General features: G+C 38.1%; 1 protein-coding gene across 2 annotated transcripts in view; it reads left to right on the forward strand.

Moving 5' to 3' along the window:
• The window catches only part of bard1 (BRCA1 associated RING domain 1), a 99,286-nt gene that overhangs the window by 17,216 nt on the left and 59,870 nt on the right, over positions 1-22,200 (forward strand). For both annotated transcript variants that reach the window (XM_039755334.1, XM_039755335.1), the window contains exons 4-6: positions 7,884-8,857; positions 20,316-20,396; positions 20,773-20,945. In XM_039755334.1, the coding sequence (XP_039611268.1) occupies positions 7,884-8,857; positions 20,316-20,396; positions 20,773-20,945 (1,228 nt within the window). The remainder of the gene's footprint in view (positions 1-7,883; positions 8,858-20,315; positions 20,397-20,772; positions 20,946-22,200) is intronic.

A 22,200-nucleotide genomic window follows, 5' to 3' on the forward strand; every position in this document is an offset into this window, starting at 1 on the left:
CAAGCAAACACAACATATTACTGGGCTTTTTTTTTTTTTTTCCCCCTCTCCTCCCCAGTCCCTTTTTCCTGTTTGCTTTGACTACTCAATCACGTTGAGTTGCACAGCACTCTGGGTAATTGTCTTAAAGGGGTAACCCAAGTCCATGCACAAAAGAAATTTACCTTTAAGGCAGTAATACACTGACACACAATCACATTTCTATATTATTTTCACATGCGTATTTTGTATTTTATGTGTAAATATGTTTGCGTGTTTTTCACAAATATTTACCATACCAGTAAAATGAATGTATACCAGAAAAATAATTTTATTAGGTATACCAGATCAACTGGCTTATCGCCCAGTACTGGTTAGAAAGGTCCATTTCCTCACAAATTGGAAAATAATGTGGCAGATAGTAGGGGTTTGCAGACTTTCAAATCTTGATTCAATGTTATTTCAGAAATCTTGATGAATAGCATTGGTTAGCTTGTTGTGTGGAAAGGCCCATTTTATTTAATGTTCATAAAACCTACTAAACCCTGAAGTGGATGGGCTATAGCACTGTAAGGCCAGTCTTGTCTGTGAAGTTACAGGGGGCACCTGATCACCAACATTAGGCAATCGTAAACTGAGAAAATTTTGCCTGTGGGTTTGTCATCAAATCACACCATTTGAACTATGGTTACTGCATAAGTGGCACTTCTTATATACTTGGCATGAAAAGGTGCACGTTCATGGGACTTTTGTAATCCAGGCGTTGCAGGTTTGTAGCTGGCTGCTGCCAATTGTCACAGTGTAAATGTCCAAATTAGGACGAATCATGGTGTAATTCAAAATTGGAGTAGTCAGCATGGATTGGCACTGTGATGTTGAGGTTAGGGGTAGGGTTGATGTTACCAGGAGGTGCTGTGCGTTCAGTGCTTGGACAAATTCCCTCAGTGCATGGATATAGGAGTTGTCTTATTGCTCATCATAAAAAAGGAGCTGCTTTTCATGGACTTTGTAATCCAAACATCATGGGTTTATAGGTAGCCATTGGCTTTACCACAATACAAATTTCTAAACTGGGCTGGATCGTGGTGTGATTCCACGACACAACATCTAGTTTGATATCAGTTTCTGCTGCGACCTGAAGTATGGTCAGAATAAAGTGTAAACTCCTACCTGCAAGTGTTGTTGTGGTCTCTCTACTGGATCCTTTTATGACCTCAGTTTATCATTTCTCAAATGGAGAATGCACAGTGTCACCAAAGACTCGTCATCTCAAGCTAGTCCCCTGAATGTGACAGTGATGTAATTTTTTTTTTTCTTCAAAACCCTGCACAATTCCCAGAACGCATAGGGGATGAAGTTGAACAGATGGTTCACAGCATGAAAATGTGCAGGGACTGTGTGTGGTTTTTTTTATATATACAGTATGTATGTATGTGTGTGTGTGTGTGTATATACTGCTCAAAAGAATTAAAGGAACACTTTTTAATCAGAGTATAGCATAAAGTCAATGAAACTTATGGGATATTAATCTGGTCAGTTAAGTAGCAGAGGGGGTTGTTAATCAGTTTCAGCTGCTGTGGTGTTAATGAAATTAACAACAGATGCACTAGAGGGGCAACAATGAGATGACCCCCAAAACAGGAATGGTTTAACAGGTGGAGGCCACTGACATTTTTCCCTCCTCATCTTTTCTGACTGTTTCTTCACTAGTTTTGCATTTGGCTACAGTCCGTGTCACTACTGGTAGCATGAGGCGATACCTGGACCCTACAGAGGTTGCACAGGTAGTCCAACTTCTCCAGGATGGCACATCAATACGTGTCATTGCCAGAAGGTTTGCTGTGTCTCCCACGGCATGGAGGAGATTCTAGGAGACAAGCAGTTACTCTAGGAGAGCTGGAGAGGGCCATAGAAGGTCCATAACCCATCAGCAGGACCAGTATCTGCTCCTTTGGGCAAGGAGGAACAGGATGAGCACTGCCAGAGCCCTACAAAATGACCTCCAGCAGGCCACTGGTGTGAATGTCTCTGACCAAACAACCAGAAAGACTTCATGAGGGTGACCCAAGGGCCCCATGTCCTCTAATAGGCCCTGAGCTCACTGCCCAGCAGCATGTAGCTCGATTGGCATTCGCCATAGAATACCAGAATTGGCAGATGCACCACTGGTGCCCTGTGCTTTTTACAGATGAGAGCAGGTTCACCCTGAGCACGTGACAGAAGTGAAAGGGTCTGGAGAAGCCATGGAGGACATTATGCTGACTAACATCATTCAGCATGAGCAGTTTGGTGGTGGGTTAATGATTGTCTGGGGAGGCATATCCATGGAGGGTCACACAGACCGCTACAGGCTTGACAAAGGCACCTTGGCTGCCATTAGGTATCAGGATGAAATCCTTGGACCCATTGTCAGACCCTATGCTGGTACAGTGGCTCCTGGTGCACGACAATTCCTGGCCTCATGTGGTGAGAGTATGCAGGCAGTTCCTGGAGGATGAAGGAATTGATACCATTGACTGGCCACCACACTTTCCTGACCTAAATCAAATAGAACACCTCTGGGACATTATGTTTTGGTCCATCCAATGCCACCAGGTTGCACCTCAGACTGTCCAGGAGCTCAGTGATGCCCTGGTCCAGATCTGGGAGGAGATCCCCCACAACACCATCTGTCATCTCATTAGAAGCATGCACCGATGTTGTCAGGCATGTATACAAGAACACAGGGGCCATACAAAGTGCTGCGTACAATTTTGAGTTGCTGCAATTAAATTTTGGCAAAATGGACTAGCCTGCCACATAATTTTTCACCCTGATTTTTGGGGCGTCTTTGAATTCAGGGCTCTGTAGGTTGATCATTTTCATTTCCATCAAACGATGTGGCATCCTTTCGTTCCTAACACATTACCCAGTCTATATCAGTATATATATATATGTATATATATATATGTATATGTTTCAAGTACAGATTCTTCAAATAGTGAAGGGTGAGGGTGTTCATGAGGCAAAAATACAGGCCCTACCTGGTACTACATAGAAAGACCTAAAGTGGCCAATGAATGAATATATAGATTGTGTGTGTGGATATGTATGTATGTGTGTGTATATATGGATGGTATGTATGTATATTATATATTTATATTATATTATTGTGTGTTTTGATCACCAAAGATGTGCCTACCTATAATACAGTATGATACATACACAGTGGTGTGAAATTTCTAGCCATTTTTCTTAAGGCCTGGCATTCTATACTTCTTTTATTTTGCCTTAACCTAGAAATCTGAGGAACAATATAACTTGGTATGAGTGCAGAAACTTTGTTTTGTTGTATATGAAATATGGACTTTGGCAATATTAATCACAGGCACACACGCAGCCAGTGCTTGATTTGTGTGCCACTGTGTTGATTAATACTGAGAACTATGACAAATTTGACACAGTTAGTCATGCTAGAATGAGCCATTGATCAGCCATGTTTTAAATCTAGCTTTGAAGACACTTGAAAGGAATGTTGCAGAAGAAATCAAATTAGTCTCGTAAAATGTAGCAAAATGTGTGTGGTGGTGGTTGTGTGTTTGTTTTTTTTTTTTTTTCTTCAATGCTTTTTTTTATTACATACATTTTTGCTTTCATAACTTACCTATATGTATAGTGAAATATGGATCTATCATCTTTTGTTTTCATTTTATAGCAATTTTCTGACATTTTTAAGTGAGACAAAAATAACTCTTAAGTCAAAGGATGGCCTGGCTTTGTTTTGGTTGACGTACTCCAAAAATGTTCTTTTTATCTGTGAATATTCTGGTCTAAAGTATATAATTAAAATAATTGCTAATTTGTAATGAGCAGTACACTTTTTATATGCTATTATTAAATAGACAAGCCACAATGGTTTACTACAGCGGGGAAAAAAAAAAAAAAGGCTCACATATAGCCATTGATGGACTTTTTGGTTCAGTAACTTTTACAAAGAATGATAGGCTGAAATTATTTTTATGAAGCATGTACAGGAGTTTGATGCAAGCCAATTTTATTAGGATTGTGTCCTGATAATTGCAGGAAAAAAAAAACACCTTTACATCAAATGGGTAGCTGGATGTTTCAGTTAATGTATTATCCTGAAATGATTTGCGTTGCCTTTTTTATTAACTGCTGCTTTTCATTTCAACCTATCACTGAACAAAGCCCCTCAGTTAGGTAGCTAAGCAACACAAGTGCAAACTTATTCTTAAAATGGATTTCTTCTTCCTTTTTTGTAACCAGTCATAACATGCAAGTTTGTTGTCAAATCTGCTACAGTGGTGGTACATGACTGGAGAGACAATGTGATGCAGTCATTTTAAGATGTGGACTCCTGACTGCTGCTCGGATATGTAGTTCTGTTCAGTCTCTTGACACGGCTTTTAGTCATAGCCATATTCAGCGTGAAATTGACATAAATGTTTCTTCACATTGCGACCTGAAGATGCCAGTGACACATGCTGGTATGTAGGAATGGATGATAAAAGAGAAGGATGGAAACAAATAAACAACTTCATGTGAAAATAACAGCCCTGTTTATCAGTTGAAATGAAAACCTTGGATAAAAGCCTTAGTCTGTATAAGAGAAGCTGAATAGCAAGAGGGCAGCATAGAGAGCCTCCCTGCCCACCCATGTTCAGTATTCGATGTGAATGTGATAATTCTGGTGTATGTCTATATTGTGCTGGCAGCCAAAGTACAAGTAATTGCTCTGAATGATGAGTTCTCTTTTTTATATTCTACACAGAGTCACTTAAGGGACATCTATTAAATATTTGATTGTTATCCCCATTTATTTCTTGTTCAATTTACTGCATTACGGATTCTGAGCAAAGCATCAAAAATGCAGGAAAGAGACTTCAAAAAACTCTGCCTTGGGCAGTAATTCTTGCAAATCAGAAGACTGGTCTTTACATATCGCATCTTATCCACAAATGCTTGGCTAGGCTACCTGGTTTGCAATTTTAAGCTAATTTCACTATCCTGTTATTGGAAGCAAGACTTTTCTAGCCCTGTGAAATGGAGCTTTGTTGGCTAAAAAGCCCATTACAGCCAATGAGGAGCATAATGCTCATAGATTTTATTTTTGAGATGTACTTAGTCCTTAAGGTCGACAGAGGTTTACTTACCTTGGCAGTGAGATTCATGTCTCTGGTGACTCTTCCTATGAAGTCAGTAGACGGAATGGGAGAGCATGGGGGGTCATGACGTCGCTGGAAAGGGGTTTGTGGTGCTTCCGATATCTTGTGCAAAAGGGCGAAGTCCATGTTTTGTAGAGTCCTGGTGCTTCCTGTTTCACTATATGGTTGCGAGACATGGATACTATCCAGTGGCTTGAGATGAAGACTTGACTCCTTTGGTACTGTGTCTCTTCCTAGAATCCTTGGGTACCACTGGTTTGACTTTGTGTTGCTCAGGGAGTCCCGAATGAGGCTCATGACCTGCATTATGAGGGAGCGTCAGTTATGGCACTACGGCCATATGCAACATTTCCCCGAGGGTGATCCAGCTCATGAGATCCTCATTGTTGGGGACCGAAGTGGCTGGACTACGCCAAGGGGTCACCCACGTAACACCTAGCTGTGGCAGATAGAGGGTCATTTCCGGAGGGTGGGACTGGACCGTGTGTGTGCCTGGGGCGTTGCCAACCGGTATCCTGAGTTGTTTCATCGTGTATTGGGTGTGGCAACGCACTGTACCAGTGCATGCTCCCCAACTTGACTTGACTTTGGCCTCTAAATATTGTGCTTCTCATATTCTGGAAGCCTCTGTGTCATGAAAATGTATTCCACACAGCCTTCACAAACCTACATCACTCACACTTAAGATGTCTTCTGCATATAGTCATGAGGTATTCATAATATCAGTTTCAGTTTATTATTATGGAATGCAAATCCAATTCTAAACCCAAGTACACTGCACCATAAAGAACTAGAAGAATGGAGGTAACATTTCTGATGGGAGCCTATAGTGGCCAACAGCAAACTTTATCAAAAAGGTTAGAAGGACAAAAAAAATGTTACTCGTGTTACATAATCCACATTTCATGTTATCTATCTGTGCAAAACGCATGCTTTTTTTTTTTTTTTTGGCTAAAATATTTTTAAATACTTCTAGAAAGTGAAAGAAGTCCACAAAAGGGAAGTCCATTCACACAGGATTGTGTTTTTGAAGATCTGCATCTTCCCCTCATTCACTGTTGAATAATTCTGTCCGCCCATAATTCAGTCCATCTGACTGGATGACTTGATATGTGGATTATGCAACATGAGTAATTTTTTTTTTTTTTTTTTTTTTTTTCTTGGACTTTTTTTTTGGATTTTATTGGTGGTCCAGCATTGGTCACCATATTTCCCCATTCTGTCAGAAACCTTCTCTCCGCTCATTATGAAAACAGGAGATGATGATTACAAGTGGCGGAGTGGTAGCTCTGAAGCTAGGGATCTGCACTGGCAATCGGAAGGTTGCTGGTTCGAATCCCGTAAATGCCAAATGGGACTCTGCTCTGCTGGGCCCTTGAGCAAGGCGGCCCTTAACCTGCAATTGCTGAGCGCTTTGAGTAGTGAGAAAAGTGCTATATAAATGCAAAGAATTATTATTTATTATTATTACAAATTTTTCTCCGGTATCATTACCAACCATATGGGTTGAGTAACCTACAGTGTATTTAAAAAATAAAATAATAATACATTTGGGGTGGATAATATCTTTACTAGCAAATTTGGCTCAAATAAAACTCCCTGGTATGCAACTTGAAGCAGAATGCTGACGTGAACAGAGTGCATACAAACTACTTATCGGTCAAATTTAGTTCTATTTAATTAAGACAAGTGAAAACAATAACCCACAGTTCAGTCGAAGCTGCAGTTGTACAAACGATACAGTAATACAGTAGGATTTATAATTTTATACTCGCAAAAAAACCTGCAGCCTCCAATAACCTTAGGGAACCCCTGGCTTGAAATACTATTTTCATATTCTGTTGGATACTTATTAAAAACAAATTTCAATAAGTTTTAAAAATACAGTAGTACTTTGAGGAGTAAAGCAACATAAGTATGTGTCAGGCAGGTGTGCATACTGCTGGTATTTTATAAAGTGTTGTTTTTATTATATTCCTTGTGTCTTTTATCATGTTACCTTCAGCGGAATTTTGACTACCAATTTCGATGGTTTCAAGCTTTGGCAACGAAATTCTAATTTATTAAAAACCTTTCATTAGTGCTCTGGTTTCCTCCCACAGTCCAAAGACCTGCAGGTTAGGTGCATTGGCGATCCTAAATTGTCCCTAGTGTGTGCTTTGTGTGTGTGTGTGTGTGTGTGTGTGTGTGTGTGTGTTTGCCCTGCGGTGGGCTGGCGCCCTACCTGGGGTTTGTTTCCTGCCTTGTGCCCTGTGTTGGCTGGGATTGGCTCCAGCAGACCCCCATGACCCTGTAGTTAGGATATAGCGGGTTGGAAAATAACTGACTGACTTTTCATTAGTAAATCATCAAGCTGCAAAGCCATATTAATAGAACAGACAGAATTTTGTACAGGAACGTGTTCGATATAAAATAGAAATGTTTTTTATTCACAGTAGCCTGTATATAGTGTATTTATAGCTAAATATTTTCTGCTTTAATATTATTACAAGGTGTATATACAGAAAAGTGCCACAAAAGTTAAAATGAAATTTAATGAACATATGTGCTGTTTTGTTGTCTTTATTTGGAGTTTGTAACCTGAGAATGATATTATGCTGTCTTTATAACAGTATCCAATTATCTAGTATGTTCTGAGATTACATGTCCAGGGTTTTTTGACCAATGTCTTTAGGTTTTATTTTTTAAGTTTTTTTTATTAATCTTTTACATTTTTTTTCTCCCCCTCTGTTTATGTAGATCCTGTAATGGATGAAAATACTCCACAAAGTGCCGTGCAGCCAGAGTCGCGTGAAAAACCAAAGAAAACCGTTACAATTTGGTATAGTCCTCGCACTCGCAAAGTCCGTGCAAAAGTTGAAAAGGCAGCTAGCAAGAAAAATGAGGTTCAGCAGAAAGAAGGACAAGCAGCATTTTCCATTTTACAAGACACATCTGTGTTTGAATTTCCTTCTTCTGATTCCTCAACTTCTCAGTGTGCAAAGGTGAAGAAGTCTGCACCGAGACAAAAGAAAAAAAGCTTGAAAAAAATTAATAAGGAATGGGGATTCTGGCAGGAGGGATCCAATGTAAAAGACAGTGTAAATGTTGAAAGTGAAGTATTGGAGCCACCTTCTAAGAAAATGGTAAGCTTTTCCTCTTGGGAACCAAGTGTTTGTGACTCTGTTTCAGCTCCGGATACTAAAGGTGGCAAAAAGGCCACAGTGGATATTTCTTCAGCTGAAGCCAAAGAAACTTTGACCAGCATATCAAAGAAAACCAGTCTTAAAGATTTCTCGAATACATCTCCGAGATTAGAGCGCTTCATACGTGAGATTGGCCTGGGAAACTCTGACTTCTGTTCCCCAAGTGTAAGCCACGGTGCAGAAAGTGTTTGTCCTTCAGATGACACCAAACCTAATGAAAAGTCAAGTTCATTGTTAAATTGTCAAGTTACAAAAAAACCCAAGAAGGCCCTTCCAGTGAGTCCTGCATTTTCTTCAAGAGTCACCAGAAGACGGTCTTCCAGTACAGAAAAGGATAGCACAGAATTAAATACAGGCCAGCTTTCCCCGAAAGTTCTCAGTTCTCCAAATAAAGACTTGTTAATAACATCTCCTTCTTCAAGGGGTCTTCATCAAGATACTGGCAGTTTGCAGAGATCTCCAGGAAATCCAGGTGTTTTTAAGAGAAATCACAAAGGGGAGACTCCACTTCATCTTGCAGCTATTAAGGTAAGATCAGTGTTTAAAATAATTGTTCCTCTCTCATTAAATATCGTTGGAACGAAAAACCATTAACAGGCTGATAAACACATGCATGTTTTTACAAATTACAAAAATAAATATACTTTGGTCCTGGCTTGATAGATTGTCAAGCAATTTCTCTGAAGGAAAGTATTTCTCCATTTTTATAATAGCCTAACCTATTATCATTATTGCCTGTTTGAATTTTATATATTGGCATTTGAAATCTTGCATTCTCTAGGTCTCCTGCGGAATGATAATGTTAACTAATAAGCCTTTTCAGTTACAGCTGCAGTTTTTTTTTTTTTGAGAGACCTATACCTTTAATTGTCATTCTGACTACTTGGAAAATGTGTAGTTTTATCCCAAAACATGGATATGGAATTGTGTAGTAGACTATTTAGAGTAGTGGTGTAAAACGTAGATCCTGAGTGCCTGCGTATATTCCAGCCACCATCTCCATTAATGACCCCTCTCTAATGGAACATGCTGTGTTTTCTTGATTTCGATTGACTTGCATTTTGCTTCATTTTTCCATTCACTAGCCAAACAGAAATGATATACAAAGTGATCAAACAAATGACAAGACTATTTTGAACCTATTTGTAGATGTGTCCATTATATACTACCTGTTTCAATAAAATATCTGGGGGGATGGAGAGAAGTATGGTAGTGCGAGTACTAAAAAGCCACTAAATATGAGATTGGTTGGCATGAAAATGCTGGCCCTCATGGAATATATGAGACCCCTGAGTTTGCTGGTCAGTTGATGGTTCGGTTTGCACATCATTTTTGCAGGGTAAAGGAAAAAAAAAAAAGAGAGAGACCATGAACAGTACTGAATCCTAACAAGCAAGACGATTAAAGCTAAACTGATCTCCTGTTCTACAACTTCTAAACTTGAAATGAAATGTTTATACTATTAATGTTGTTAAGGGATGCCAAAATGGGCAATTTGGACTTAAAGTGATATTGCAACTATTTTAACCCAAAATTTGATGCATCTCAATATGTTCTCAAAACACCTTAAAGATCAGCAGTGTGTGTGTATGTGTGCATAAATGATATAGTTAGCCTGCCTTATACATGGGTTTGGCACCCATAGTTGTAACTAACTGTGGTTCAAAATTATTAAATTTCTTGGGGGACATTCGAAATTTCCAAGTGCGGTGCTGCCTGCTTAATATGCACAAGAAACAACATGCACAAGCTGATGCTGCCGAGTCACGGCCCACCCAAGCCCAGCCATCCCACAGTCTCACTGTATCAGCCCTTGCGTTCACTTTGAGCACAGAATTATCTTTATGCTTTATGCAGATCCACGGATTTTGCAAATACGTGGGGCCTAGAACTATATGGATAAGTCGGGCTGACCTATACACGTTTTATGAACAATATGAGTTCAAAACCTGCTGTTTTTCGTGATAACTTGAAATATTAGTCAAAGGAGAATTTTTGGCATTTCATAGATTGGTATTTCTCAAAGAAATGGCTCAAATCATATGCTTTTTTTCCCCCAATTGTTTTTGTTTCCTCTACTTATATTTGCGTTTCCATTGTATGTATTGCATTCAACACACAGCCTGCCTTGCTGGCATCTGTGTCTCCCAGTCACTAAACATGGATCACTCTCTTTTCTTTATCCGTTTTATATACGGAAAGGCAAAGCTCTTCATCCATTACCAGATTTATCCCAGCAGGACTCAATGTTAATGGTTGCCAATGGTTAACATCTATTGCAACCACTTTAGTGATGCACCTCTGGGTTTTTTTATTTTTTTTTTTTTTTTTTTTGGACCATTGGATTGTAACTGGCTGGTTTTACTCATTATGCATAATTGGAAGATTAATGTACAACTTTTCAATCTCTAGTTGGTTTTTGTGAGCATGATCAAAAGTGAACTGTGGTAATGCACTTTGGCTTTTCTACGTGCAAGTAAAGCAAGCTGAAAAAATAGTGTAGTGACCGGTCTGTGTGAAGTGGTTCTACGCATAAAAAAAGCCTTGTTTAGCACTGCAGTAACGTCCCTGTCCTGTAATCGAAGAGACCTGTCAATTCCAGCTGGGAGATGAGTGTGAAGGGCTGAAAAACTTGTAGTTTTGCAGTATGAAGGCAGAGACCATATAAAAAGGATGGATTTGGGCTTATGATGTGCGGATATCTCACTTGGTATAAATTTGTGTAGCTATTAGACCCATAAAGTATGAACATTTTAGAGCAGCATTTCTCAACCTCTAAGTATTTGTGACCCGAGTTTTCATATCAGTTTTAATTGTGCCCTCCCTACCATTTTTTTTGAAATGTAGATGCATATTTTATTATACCTACCCTTTATCGACATTTATCTAACTCTATATTTATTGTTCTAGTATCAGAATGTAGTTTAAATTAATTTTGTTTTGGTTTCAACAGATGTTTTTTTTTTTTTTCATATTTTTGATTCTTGTTTTCTTTTTTTCACATCTTCGCGCCCCCCTTTTTGTTACTTCGCGCCCCCTAGGGGGGCCCGTCCCACAGGTTGAGAACCACTGTTTTTAGGGTGCAAGTTAATTAGGTGAAAGTGTGTTTTGCAATACAGTTATTACTTCTGTTATCTCGGCCCTCATATAGGTTTTCTGCTCAAATGGTATGCAACAGAATAGAAAATATTTTATGGAGCTTTGCTTAGCAGGGACTTGTTTTACTGGGAAGGTGGGAACAGAGTTGTGGAGTTCGAAGCAGTTATTCAATTGCTGGAGTTGGAGTCCGAGTCGAATTATAAATGTTCTGACTCCAACTAACTGTAAATTGCAATGTGTTTAAAATTTAAATTTCAGGAAGTGTACTAATTGAAATGAACACATTTCTCTGTCTGTCTGTTATATCATATTGATCTATCGATCAATCGTAAAAAGCCTAGGCTCCTACAAAACTATTGAAATCGTCAGAAAAAATTAGAAATGCAGAGTCAGTGGTTTTGTTTTGCAGATGTGCTCAGCCTCCTTGTATATCAGCGGATGTGAGAGTTCCTCTTCTCTGAGGTTTCGTTTTACCGATGCACTCTCCTCACTTGTGTATTAGCGGCTAAGCGAGTTTGTCTTTCGTCAGCCGTTCCACTTAGGTGACAGTCGCTTTCTTTCAGCTTCGTGCTCTGTAGCCTTGCACTTTCTTGTTCTAACTCGTTAACTTGGGGCCACCTTGCCGGCTGTTTGAGCTTAATGCTGTAGCCTCGCATTTCCAGGCAGGTCAGACAGGCACGCATACTTACACGCATAGACGTTTATATTTTAAGATATATACTCGGCAAAAAAAGAAACGTCCCTTTTTCAGGACTGTGTATTTCAACAATAATGTTTTAAAAATCCAAATAACTTTACAGATCTTCATTGTAAAGGGTTTAAACAATGTTTTCCTTGCATGTTCAATTAACCATAATGCACCTGTGGAATGGTCGTTAAGACTTTAACAGCTTACAGAAAGTAGGCATTTAAGGTCACAGTTCTAAAAACGCAGGACACTAAAGAGACTTGTCTACCGACTGTGAAAAACGCCCAAAGAAAGATGCCCAGGGTCCCTGCTCATCTGCGTGAACGTGCATTAGGCATGCTGCAGGAAGGCATGAGGACTGCTGATGTGGCTAGGGCAAAAAATTGCCATGTCCGCACTGTGAGACGCCTAAGACAGCGCTACAAGGAGACAGGAAGGACAGCTGATCATCCTCGCAGTGGAAGAGCCCAGATCTCAATCCCATTGAGCACGTCTGGGACCTGTTGGATCGCAGGGTGAGGGCTAGGGCCATTCCCCCCAGAAATGTCCAGAAACTTGCAGGTGCCTTGGTGGAAGAGTGGGTTAACATCTCACAGCAAGAACTGACAAATCTGGTCCAGTCCATGAGGAGGAGATGCACTGCAGTACTTCAAGCAGCTGGTGGCCACACCACATACTGACTGGTACTTTTGATTTTGAGCCTCCCTTCACTCAGGGACACATTGTGAAACATTTTTAGTTTATGTCTTATGGTGTTGACTCTTTTAGTGTTCATACAAATATTTACACATTAAGTTTACTGAAAGTAAAAACAGTTGAAAGTCAGAGGACGGTTCTTTTTTTGCTGAGTATATAGAAAATCCAATGCCTGTCTGTCCGCTTTTCACAAGAGAACTACTTAATGGATTTAGATTGGATTTTTTCCATAATTTGCTTGAAAATTCTGGTTGATTTTGCGACTTCTCTCATTGTGCTATGTATCATAGTTCGCTTGCGGTACCGATTTTATTTGCATGAATCCGAGAGACGTGCAGCATGCCGAGGGGAGTGGGGTGGGGCCCTCCTCACTCATACACCGGCCTCAGGGTGTGTACCTTATCTCTGCTGAGCTCGTGAAAGAGAGAATTACTTAATCGATTAAGATCTTTTTTTTTTTTTGGGTTTATATAATTTGCTTGAACATTCGAGTTGATTTTGCAACTTCTCTCATCACGATAAGAATCATAGTTCACTTGCAGGAGCGATATATCCGTGCTAATCCGAGACGGAGACTGCAGGCCGAGGGGAGGACCAAGCGTGATGTCAGAAGTAGGGAGCTGGGCAGGGCTCTCCTTGCTGTCGTTGTTTACTAATACATGGGCGGCGCCACAGGGGGCAGCTAGTATGAAAAGCCACAAGTGCATTGCTACAGCCTTTAAACCCAAACTTTAACAGGTTAGGGTGCTAAAACGTAGTTTGATGATTCACATAAGGAGTGATATAATATATCTTGTATATTGTGTACTTTGAGTCAAAATAATAAATACACTAACGTTCAAAAGGTAGGACTCGTCCGTCCTTTCAAGCAGTTGTAGCCATTATACACACTAGTAATGCCTTGGCTAAACTTTTTAAAATTAATTTAGTGATATCTTGATATTTTCTATCAAAAAACACGAACGTTTCTGGGTGACCTAAAATGTTTGACCAGTACCGTATATTGGCTTAAATTACAAGTAAAGGAGTCGGTAGTACCATAAATTGTGGAGTTTAATTGCTGTACTGCTTGATCTGTTATCCCTGGTAAAACTAAGCAGTTTGCATACAACGTGGGAAGAATCAGCAGAGTCCTACTTACAAAAGAGTGCTGAAGATTTTGATTTAAATGTTCAGCAGTTATATTTTCTTTTCCACTACTACTTCTGAATATCACCATATTGGCCTTTGCATATTGATATTTCTTAAATATTGAACAAAATACAAAAATGAGATGATATTGCTCAGCCCTACTAGTCACATTAACCACTATCTTGCAGATATGAATATGTAAAGATACATTTAGAAGTTATACAGTATAAAGATAATCCTGATACAAAATGGAGAAATAGGCTTTTGCCTTGTCTGAATATAATTAGCTCTCCCTTTTAAAAATAAATATTCAAGCTTTTCAAAAATTATGAATACTGTATTTCTGTATTAACTCTATCTTTTTGATAAACGCGAAGGTTGAATTATAGTGTTCTGAGGTTTTCATTAATCTTCTTACATTTTTAATCCTTAATATAAATTTTTTGATTTTTCTTTTTTCTTCTTTCTCTTTTCCCTTTTGACGTCTCAAATTGGTGCGGTAATTCAGTAAACCATTTGGTTCAAGCTATTATGGATTGCATCGAACCATTTTTCTTATGATTTACTCCACATGAAATAGAATGCGAAAAGAGGTCCAGTGCTTTCAGAGGCAGAAACTTTGAATGGATTCTCTTTGAAATTAGCCATTACTTTCTTTTTAGTTATAATTATGAACCCTACAATTACTAGATTTTTCTAATTTCTGCAAGGACTGTTAAATCTGTGATAATTGGGAGTTGCTATAAGGTTAATCGAAGCATGAGACTTTGCAATACAGTTACCAAAGTCTAATTATCGGTTAGAAAAATTGACTGCTGATTGCTATAATGCTCAAGAATGAGCTGCTGATGTGTGATGAAGTAGCTGGTAATACAAAAAAAAAAATACTGCATTTGCGTCAATCCATCCATCGTCTAACCTGCTTATAGTGTTCATGGTGATGGTGAACCTTAGAACTCATTAAAGAACCATTAGCATTGAATACTCATTCATTTTAGCTTTCTTTTTTTTTTTTTGGTTGATTGTGTATTTCATCCGATGGTTCAGCATTGGCATCTTCTATTAAAATGAATTTCATTTCCTATTTAGAAACCTTTACAATGCCCATTTCATTTGAGCCTTTTATTTTCTTTGATCAGGACCCAGTTACAGTTGCAAGAAAATGTGCGTAAACCCTTTGGAATTTCTTGGATTTGTGCTTTGATTCCCCTAACAATATGGTCTGGCCTTCAACTAAATGGCCATGTCATATTACACAATTTTACCAGCAATTTTTTCTTTATTTGTTAACCCTAGTTGTAGACTTCATTTGCCTAATCTCACAGTCATGTATCCTATATTGCCCTTTGCTTCTTCTAATTGTTCAATTAGCTGTCGGTCTTATTCTTTGTTTATCTTGCATTCAGAAAATTGTGTTAAATTCCCATTTATTAAAATGTAAGAGTATTTCTTTAGATGCTTGGCTCATTTTCTTTGTATTCACTTTTTCTATGGAGTTTGCTGTCTTAATTGTATCCAAATGCTGACAATTTAAGGGAATGTCTACAGGACGGTAGTGAGACCAGCTATGTTATATGGGCTGGAGACAGCGACACTGACCAGAAAGCAGGAGACAGAGCAAAGGTTTGCATTTGGTGTGACGAGGATGGACAGGATTAGAAATGAGGACATTAGAGGGTCAGCTCAAGTGGGACGGTTTAGAGACAAAGTCAGATAGGTGAGATTGTGTTGGTTTGGACATATGCAGAGGAGAGATGAGGGGTATACTGAGTATCTCAGAGTAGAGCCGCTGCTCCTCCATGTTGAGAGGACTCGGATGAAGTGGCTCGGGCATCTGATCAGGATGCCTCCCTGGTGAGGTGTTCCAGGTACGTGTAACCGGAAGACCCAGGATACACTGGAGGGACTGGGAATGCCTCTGGATTCCCCCGGAAGAGCTAGAAGTGGCGGCCAGGGAGAGGGAAGTCTGGGCATCTCTGCTCAAGCTGCTGCCCCCGTGACCCGATCTAAGATAAGTGGAAGAGGATAGATGGATGGATGATTAGAAAATTCTAATAAAAAGAAAAATGTTATGTAACTAAATATCTGTGTTCAGTAAAAAAAAAAAATAGCATAACCAGTTTCTCATTACTGGATTGATGCTGAGTAGAAACCACTTGCTTAAGTAACATAGTAGTCCTGTTAAAAGGAAAAATTGATTGAATACTAGTGTTTAATGTGATGCATCAATTTTTATTTTTAATACATTTGTGAAAATTACTTTAAAAAATAAAGTGATTTTTAGCACAAGACTGCAATGTAAAGTGAGTAAAAAGTGAAAGGGTCTAAAGACCTGAATCCACAGTAAATCTAATTTTGTTACAAAATGCAACAGTGAATTGAGTTATGCTGCCCTCAGAAGTTCATTTTAAAGGAAAGCCTTGAGCAAACAAGTATGAGTGAGTAAACCGAAAAAATCGGGACTATCAAGCTTAGGGACAGAAAACTGCACTATTTTTTTTGTGAGGTCAAGTTTTATATTCAACTAAAAGTACAATTAACCCAGTGAGACACGTCTGGGAAGATAATAATGAATGTAAATAGTATAGTTATTAAATTCAACTCAGTGAAATTTTTAATTTAGAAATGTATATGGGGAAATTCAAGAAATCTTCCTAATGCAGACTTTCACCTTCTTATCTTTATGGCTACTGTCACAATTTAACAGTGTAAACATTGGAGTCATGTAAGCCAAAGCCATTCCTGTAAAGCTGGTAGAGAAAAGCATACGTACTTACATGGTTTTAGACAAGAGGCACATGCTAAAAAGTTACATTTGGGGCTGGTAGGTAAGGTGAAGATATGTTATTATTTTTATTACACAATATGATGCTGAAGAATTTTGAGGTTATCAAGATGGAACATGTGGCCACTTTGTCATTTGAGGCATATCGTGCAGTAAGACATGTTGGTATTTTGACTGAGAGTGTCCATATCATAGCTGATATGCTGCTGCTGCCGTCATTGTAAGGAAGAGAGATTTATTTATTTTAATTAAGGATTGAGAGATGAAATGTGAGTCAGAAACCATGCAAAGTTCATAGCCAAAAAGTCCATCCATCCATTATCCAACCCGCTATATCCTAACTAGCCAAAAAGTCAGTCCTGTCTTTTATCAGAACCTAATACAGAAACCAAATAACAAAATCATAAAGGAAAAGCATGAAGTTACAAAAGCTCAAACAAAAAGTATGATTTACCTTGAGTTATTTACTTATATGACAAGGGTTCTACATCGGATCACGAATGTACTTTTGCCTCGCTGTACTTTGTATATGTATATGGGGAGCTCTGCACTTGTGACTTTACACGGTAAATAACATTAGATCTGGCTTTTATGTAAGTAACATATACTGTAAATGTTAATGTTTCGGCCACATGCGCCTTCAGGGCACATACATCCTTTGTATATATGTGCCAGATCTACAGCATAAAGTCAAGAGTGCAGAGCTTCCCATGTACATATACAAAGTACAGCGATGGCAAAAGTACATTCATGATCCGATGTAGAATGGTCGTCATGATTTGAGCTTACCTCTATTATAGCGCGTCTATGTGAAAACAGCAGTGTCAAATGTGAGGAGGGGCGTGAACGCGGCTGAGAAAATAACAGAATAAAAAAAAAAAACAAAGCTAACCTTTACAAGTATCATAAATTACATTGGATGCTGCAGACTGGAATCAAATGTAAGTTTTTAATTATAAAATAGTAAGAATACGAGCAGCTCAGTTCTCAAAATGGACTCGCCTGGGATCGAACCCGTGAAGCATTGATTACAAGTCAATGGCTGATACCATTGCACCACCGAAGCTGTGATAACAAATGCATGTCAATGTCGCAGGTAAACGCGGGTTGTTTTTCTGCAGTTATATTTTTGAATAAAAGTGCATTTGTTCTGTTATATTTGTACCTTTTGTGAAAGTGTTGCTTTGATATTTGGAATTCAGGCTTCACACATTATATAGTTTATACCTACATTTTGTCATTTACTACTAGAATATGAAAAACGTTTCTGTTTTAAAAATGTGTTTACACATACTACTGTAGAAACAGGAACACACATGAAATGCGTGTGTTCCAAATAACGATCTATTATTTCCACTTTAAAACTCCACTTCACTCCCAGATAATCAATCAAGGCATGAGCTGAGAGAAGTTTGTGCACGTTCTATTTCGGTGGGGGGTTGGAATAGCCAGCTGCTTGCAGCTTGTCTTTATCGGCACATTTAGAAGACAAACGACGCTGGCGGAGAGGTGCGAACTGATTTAAGGTGGGACGGATCTATGAGTTTTTTTGTAGGTAATTCTAGTGTTAAAAGCCTTGAATTCTCAATCATGTCAAAGAAATAAATGGTTTCCTATGAAGTTCTGTTTGCATTGAAGCATGTTAGTTTTGTTTACTAAAGACTGAAACTGACGTTTTACCATAACTGCAATAGTGAGTGTCAAGTGTGGGAGATTGAGAGGAAAGCTGACGTTCACTTCTGGTACTGAAAATGCCGAAATGGTGGTACCGTACCATTTTAAAGATTATGGTTTTTCTAATTCCGGTATATCGTGCAACCCTATGGCTTATAATAGTGCACAATTACTCATCAGTTTCACAACCTAATCTCACTGGAAGCAAAACCAACTGTTGTGTGATTGCTGTATTTCTACATGTGTTCCTTTAAGTCATATACTCCTACCTTTTAATGTTGCTGCTGATATTGAAAATGACTTTCACTTCATATTTACTAACAAAGGCTACCTTTTTGACTTTTAAACTTTAAAGTTAAATGAAAAAAATGTAAAGTAGACAAACTGATAAATTCATGAGGCACAGGTTTTCCTACTGTTAACTTGATAACTTATTTATAAAATTTAAAAATTAAAAGTATGGCTGTTGATAGTGTGTTATTATTTAAAAAAATAAATCTATGCACTTGCATAACGCACTGTAAGAAACTGCTTTTATGCTAGTGTAGCCCTGAAAATCTGTGCCTTTTCTCATAAGTGTTACTTCAAGGTTAACCAACATGAAAATAGAGTTCTTTGTCTTCTGAATGTTCATATCTGAATAGCAAAGAGTGGTATAGCAGGTGTCTAAAATTACTTAAGGAAAACAAAACCGTATGTGACAGAGATGTAACAAGAAAACCATTTTAATCCAAAAATATCTTTTTAGTTGTCCCTTGTTATATGCTGCATCCCAGACAAAAATCTGCCTTATAGTAATTTTGAGTTTGGGTATAGTGATTTAAAAATCAAATCATAACAGTACAAAGCTTGAAATAAAATGTGAGCCTTAGGGGCACAGAAGGAAAAGTAAAACAAAGAGATTTTATTACTGAGGTGAAGAAATGATTACAATCGAGGAGAAATAATAAAGACCTATGGTACAGCCCCTGTCCGCCATGACAGTATGTTCTTACTCTCCACGTTGTCCTTCCAAGAAAATCGCTTTCCTTTGCCACATCCTGGCCTTTACTTCCTCCTGCCAGTTGAGCCCTTGTCAAACTCTGCTTCCCATCTCCTATTTCACTGGCCTATTGACTGGGAAGGGCCTTCAATCCACTGTTAAGAATACATTTTAGTGTCTTAGATGACATGCGAGAACCCGGACATCTTTGATAAAGAATTCTCACTAATAACCCCAGGTATTCATGCTCTTCTGGATTGAGGTGATCACCTGTGAACTACAGTGACTGGCTGGCCTGGTGGAGTCTTTAATGCAACTAGTGCTCTAAATACATATAGTCTGCAAGTCTATTAAACATGGTTGTGTTTTACTTCTGCAGAGGTATTCCAGTCATTTATTACATCTTGCATGAAATACGTGATTCATTTGCCACATCCTATTTGTTTTCATTGATTTTTTGCTTTGTTGTAGGAGCATTTTTAAATGGTCTATCATGGAATTAGTGCTAGCATGTGTCTTTTCCATTTCTCTTAGGTTACATTTTAATTTCATTCTTACTTCACCTTTTTGAATTTTATTTTTTCCATATATAAAGTTGTAGTTTTCCATTTTTCCTCTTGATTTGTCCTTTCTGCCATTTTCTAGTTCTCCCCTGTTTTCTGTTAGTCTTCTTAGTGACATCTTATTCACCCATTTGCATTTTTGTTTTCTCTGGAAAATATATGTCTTGCACAGTAATTATAACGTCTCTGAAATGGACTGTGCATATTTTTAGTACAAATATTTTTGCACAAAAAAAATCAGCATTGTGTTTTCTGCAAAATATTCTTTTGTTTGTTTTTTCAAATTTTTCTACTTAGAATGATATTGAAGTCTATTGTAAATCTGAGCTGTGTGTGTTTATAAATATGTATTTTTTTTTTAAATACAGGGAGATGCTCTGTCAGCAGAGCAATTACTAAATAATGGTGCTGACCCAAACCTCAAAGATCATGCAGGATGGACACCACTGGTAAGCTTTGTTTTTAAGAATTACTTTCTTCCACCCTCGTACTGAATTTCCCCTTCTAGGCTCAATTAAGTGCTCTCACGGTCTCTCTCAATAGATCTGTCTACTTCATATACTATATTTTTGGCTTTCACATCTACCTATCCATAGTGTCTTTAACATCTGCCCATCTCTTGTTAAATGTATTACACACTGTATTTCATGTCTATCTATTCTAGTGCGTTTCACACACACACACAGGCATTGAGATTTATTTATTTATTTAGTTAGTTAGTTAGTGTATGTCTACCCATTGTGTGGTATTCATTTATTGCAGTGCCTTTCCTGTCTCTCTGTCCGTCTGTCTAATTATATAGTGTAATTTTCCTTTGTTTTACAGCATGAAGCTTGTCATCATGGTCACTTCAAGGTTGTCGAGCTGTTACTTCAGAAAGGGGCACTTTTAAACACTCCTGGTTATCAAAATGATTCTCCTTTGCATGATGCAGTGAAAAATGGACACACTACAATTGTGGAGCTCCTTCTACTGCATGGTGCCTCTCAGGATGTAGTGTAAGCCAGTTCCTTTTTTAAATTGCTTTTTATTGTTAATTTTAAGCAATCTTCGTTAATAGATCACTTTTAAATCCAAAAACAAAATGGGCGAGAGAGAAAAGGTTGTAAAGTATCAATACTTGACACTTCAGTAGGATATTATTTTTAATTAACAGCATCCTTTTCCAAAGTTACAACAGAAAAAGGAAAATCGATATATTTGCATTGTGTGATGAATTAGAGCAGTGATTCTTAACATTTTGTGAGTCACGGACCCCTTTAAGAATCTGATGAAAGCTATGAACCCCCTTCCCCAGAAATATTCACATAAACACAACTTTGCGTGTATTGAATATAATGTACTTTATTTATCAATATTTGATTGTTTAATGCATATATGACATACACAAAGTATTATTAAACTTTAAAGCAAACAATCTCAAAAACACTTTTTTTTTATGCAAAACGTAATGGCCACTTTTAATTTCCACAAGAGAATTGTATTTTATAATTATAACAGATATAATACTACTACTACTTTTTCTAATACCATTACTACTATTACTGCAACATCTACTCAAAATTGACAGTACCAGACTGTATAGTGAATATAAATGTTAATTTTTATTTGAACCTCTCGGACCTCAGGTTAAGAACCCCTGAATTAGAGGAACGATTAGTAAGCCTGTACAAAGTTAACAAGCAGTAGAAAACATGATAAAGTAGACCACATAAAATTCCATGTGTGTCCAGTCTAGTTTAAAGGTGGGAAAACGCCATTGGTTGAGGGGTTAATTGGGGTTGGTCCGGTTGTAAAGATCAGGGAGAAGTTGCTGGAAGCCCTTCCTCTAGATAGATGCAGTAGTCCAGCCTGCAGAGAATAAGACCCCTAAAAAGAAGCTGAGTATCATAGTTAGTAAGTGTCACATTTAGGGAAAATTTTAAATAAGGAAACAGTAGGATTGGGTCAATGAAAGCAGTCTTGATTTAAGGATAAAGAATCATTCAAGGTCACCATAGGCAAAGGTAGGAAGGTTATGTTTGTCAAGGACAATTTGAAGAGTTGAGAAGTAAAAAGAACGTAAGCCAAAAAGGTTCACTCCTAGAAGTTAGTCTTCAGGGAATGTTTATTCACATACAAGGAGATGCTAGAAAGGGAGTTTGAGGTTTGGCTAGTGGCCCATTGGGTTGAAAGAATAAAACATAAGAAACATCTAGGCATCGTTGGTACTGAGGTGGCAGAAGAAACCATGCATAAATGTGAATGCTTAAA

This window comes from Polypterus senegalus, chromosome 6 (genome assembly GCF_016835505.1).
Source record: "Polypterus senegalus isolate Bchr_013 chromosome 6, ASM1683550v1, whole genome shotgun sequence".
Classification (NCBI taxonomy): Eukaryota; Metazoa; Chordata; class Cladistia; order Polypteriformes; family Polypteridae; genus Polypterus; species Polypterus senegalus.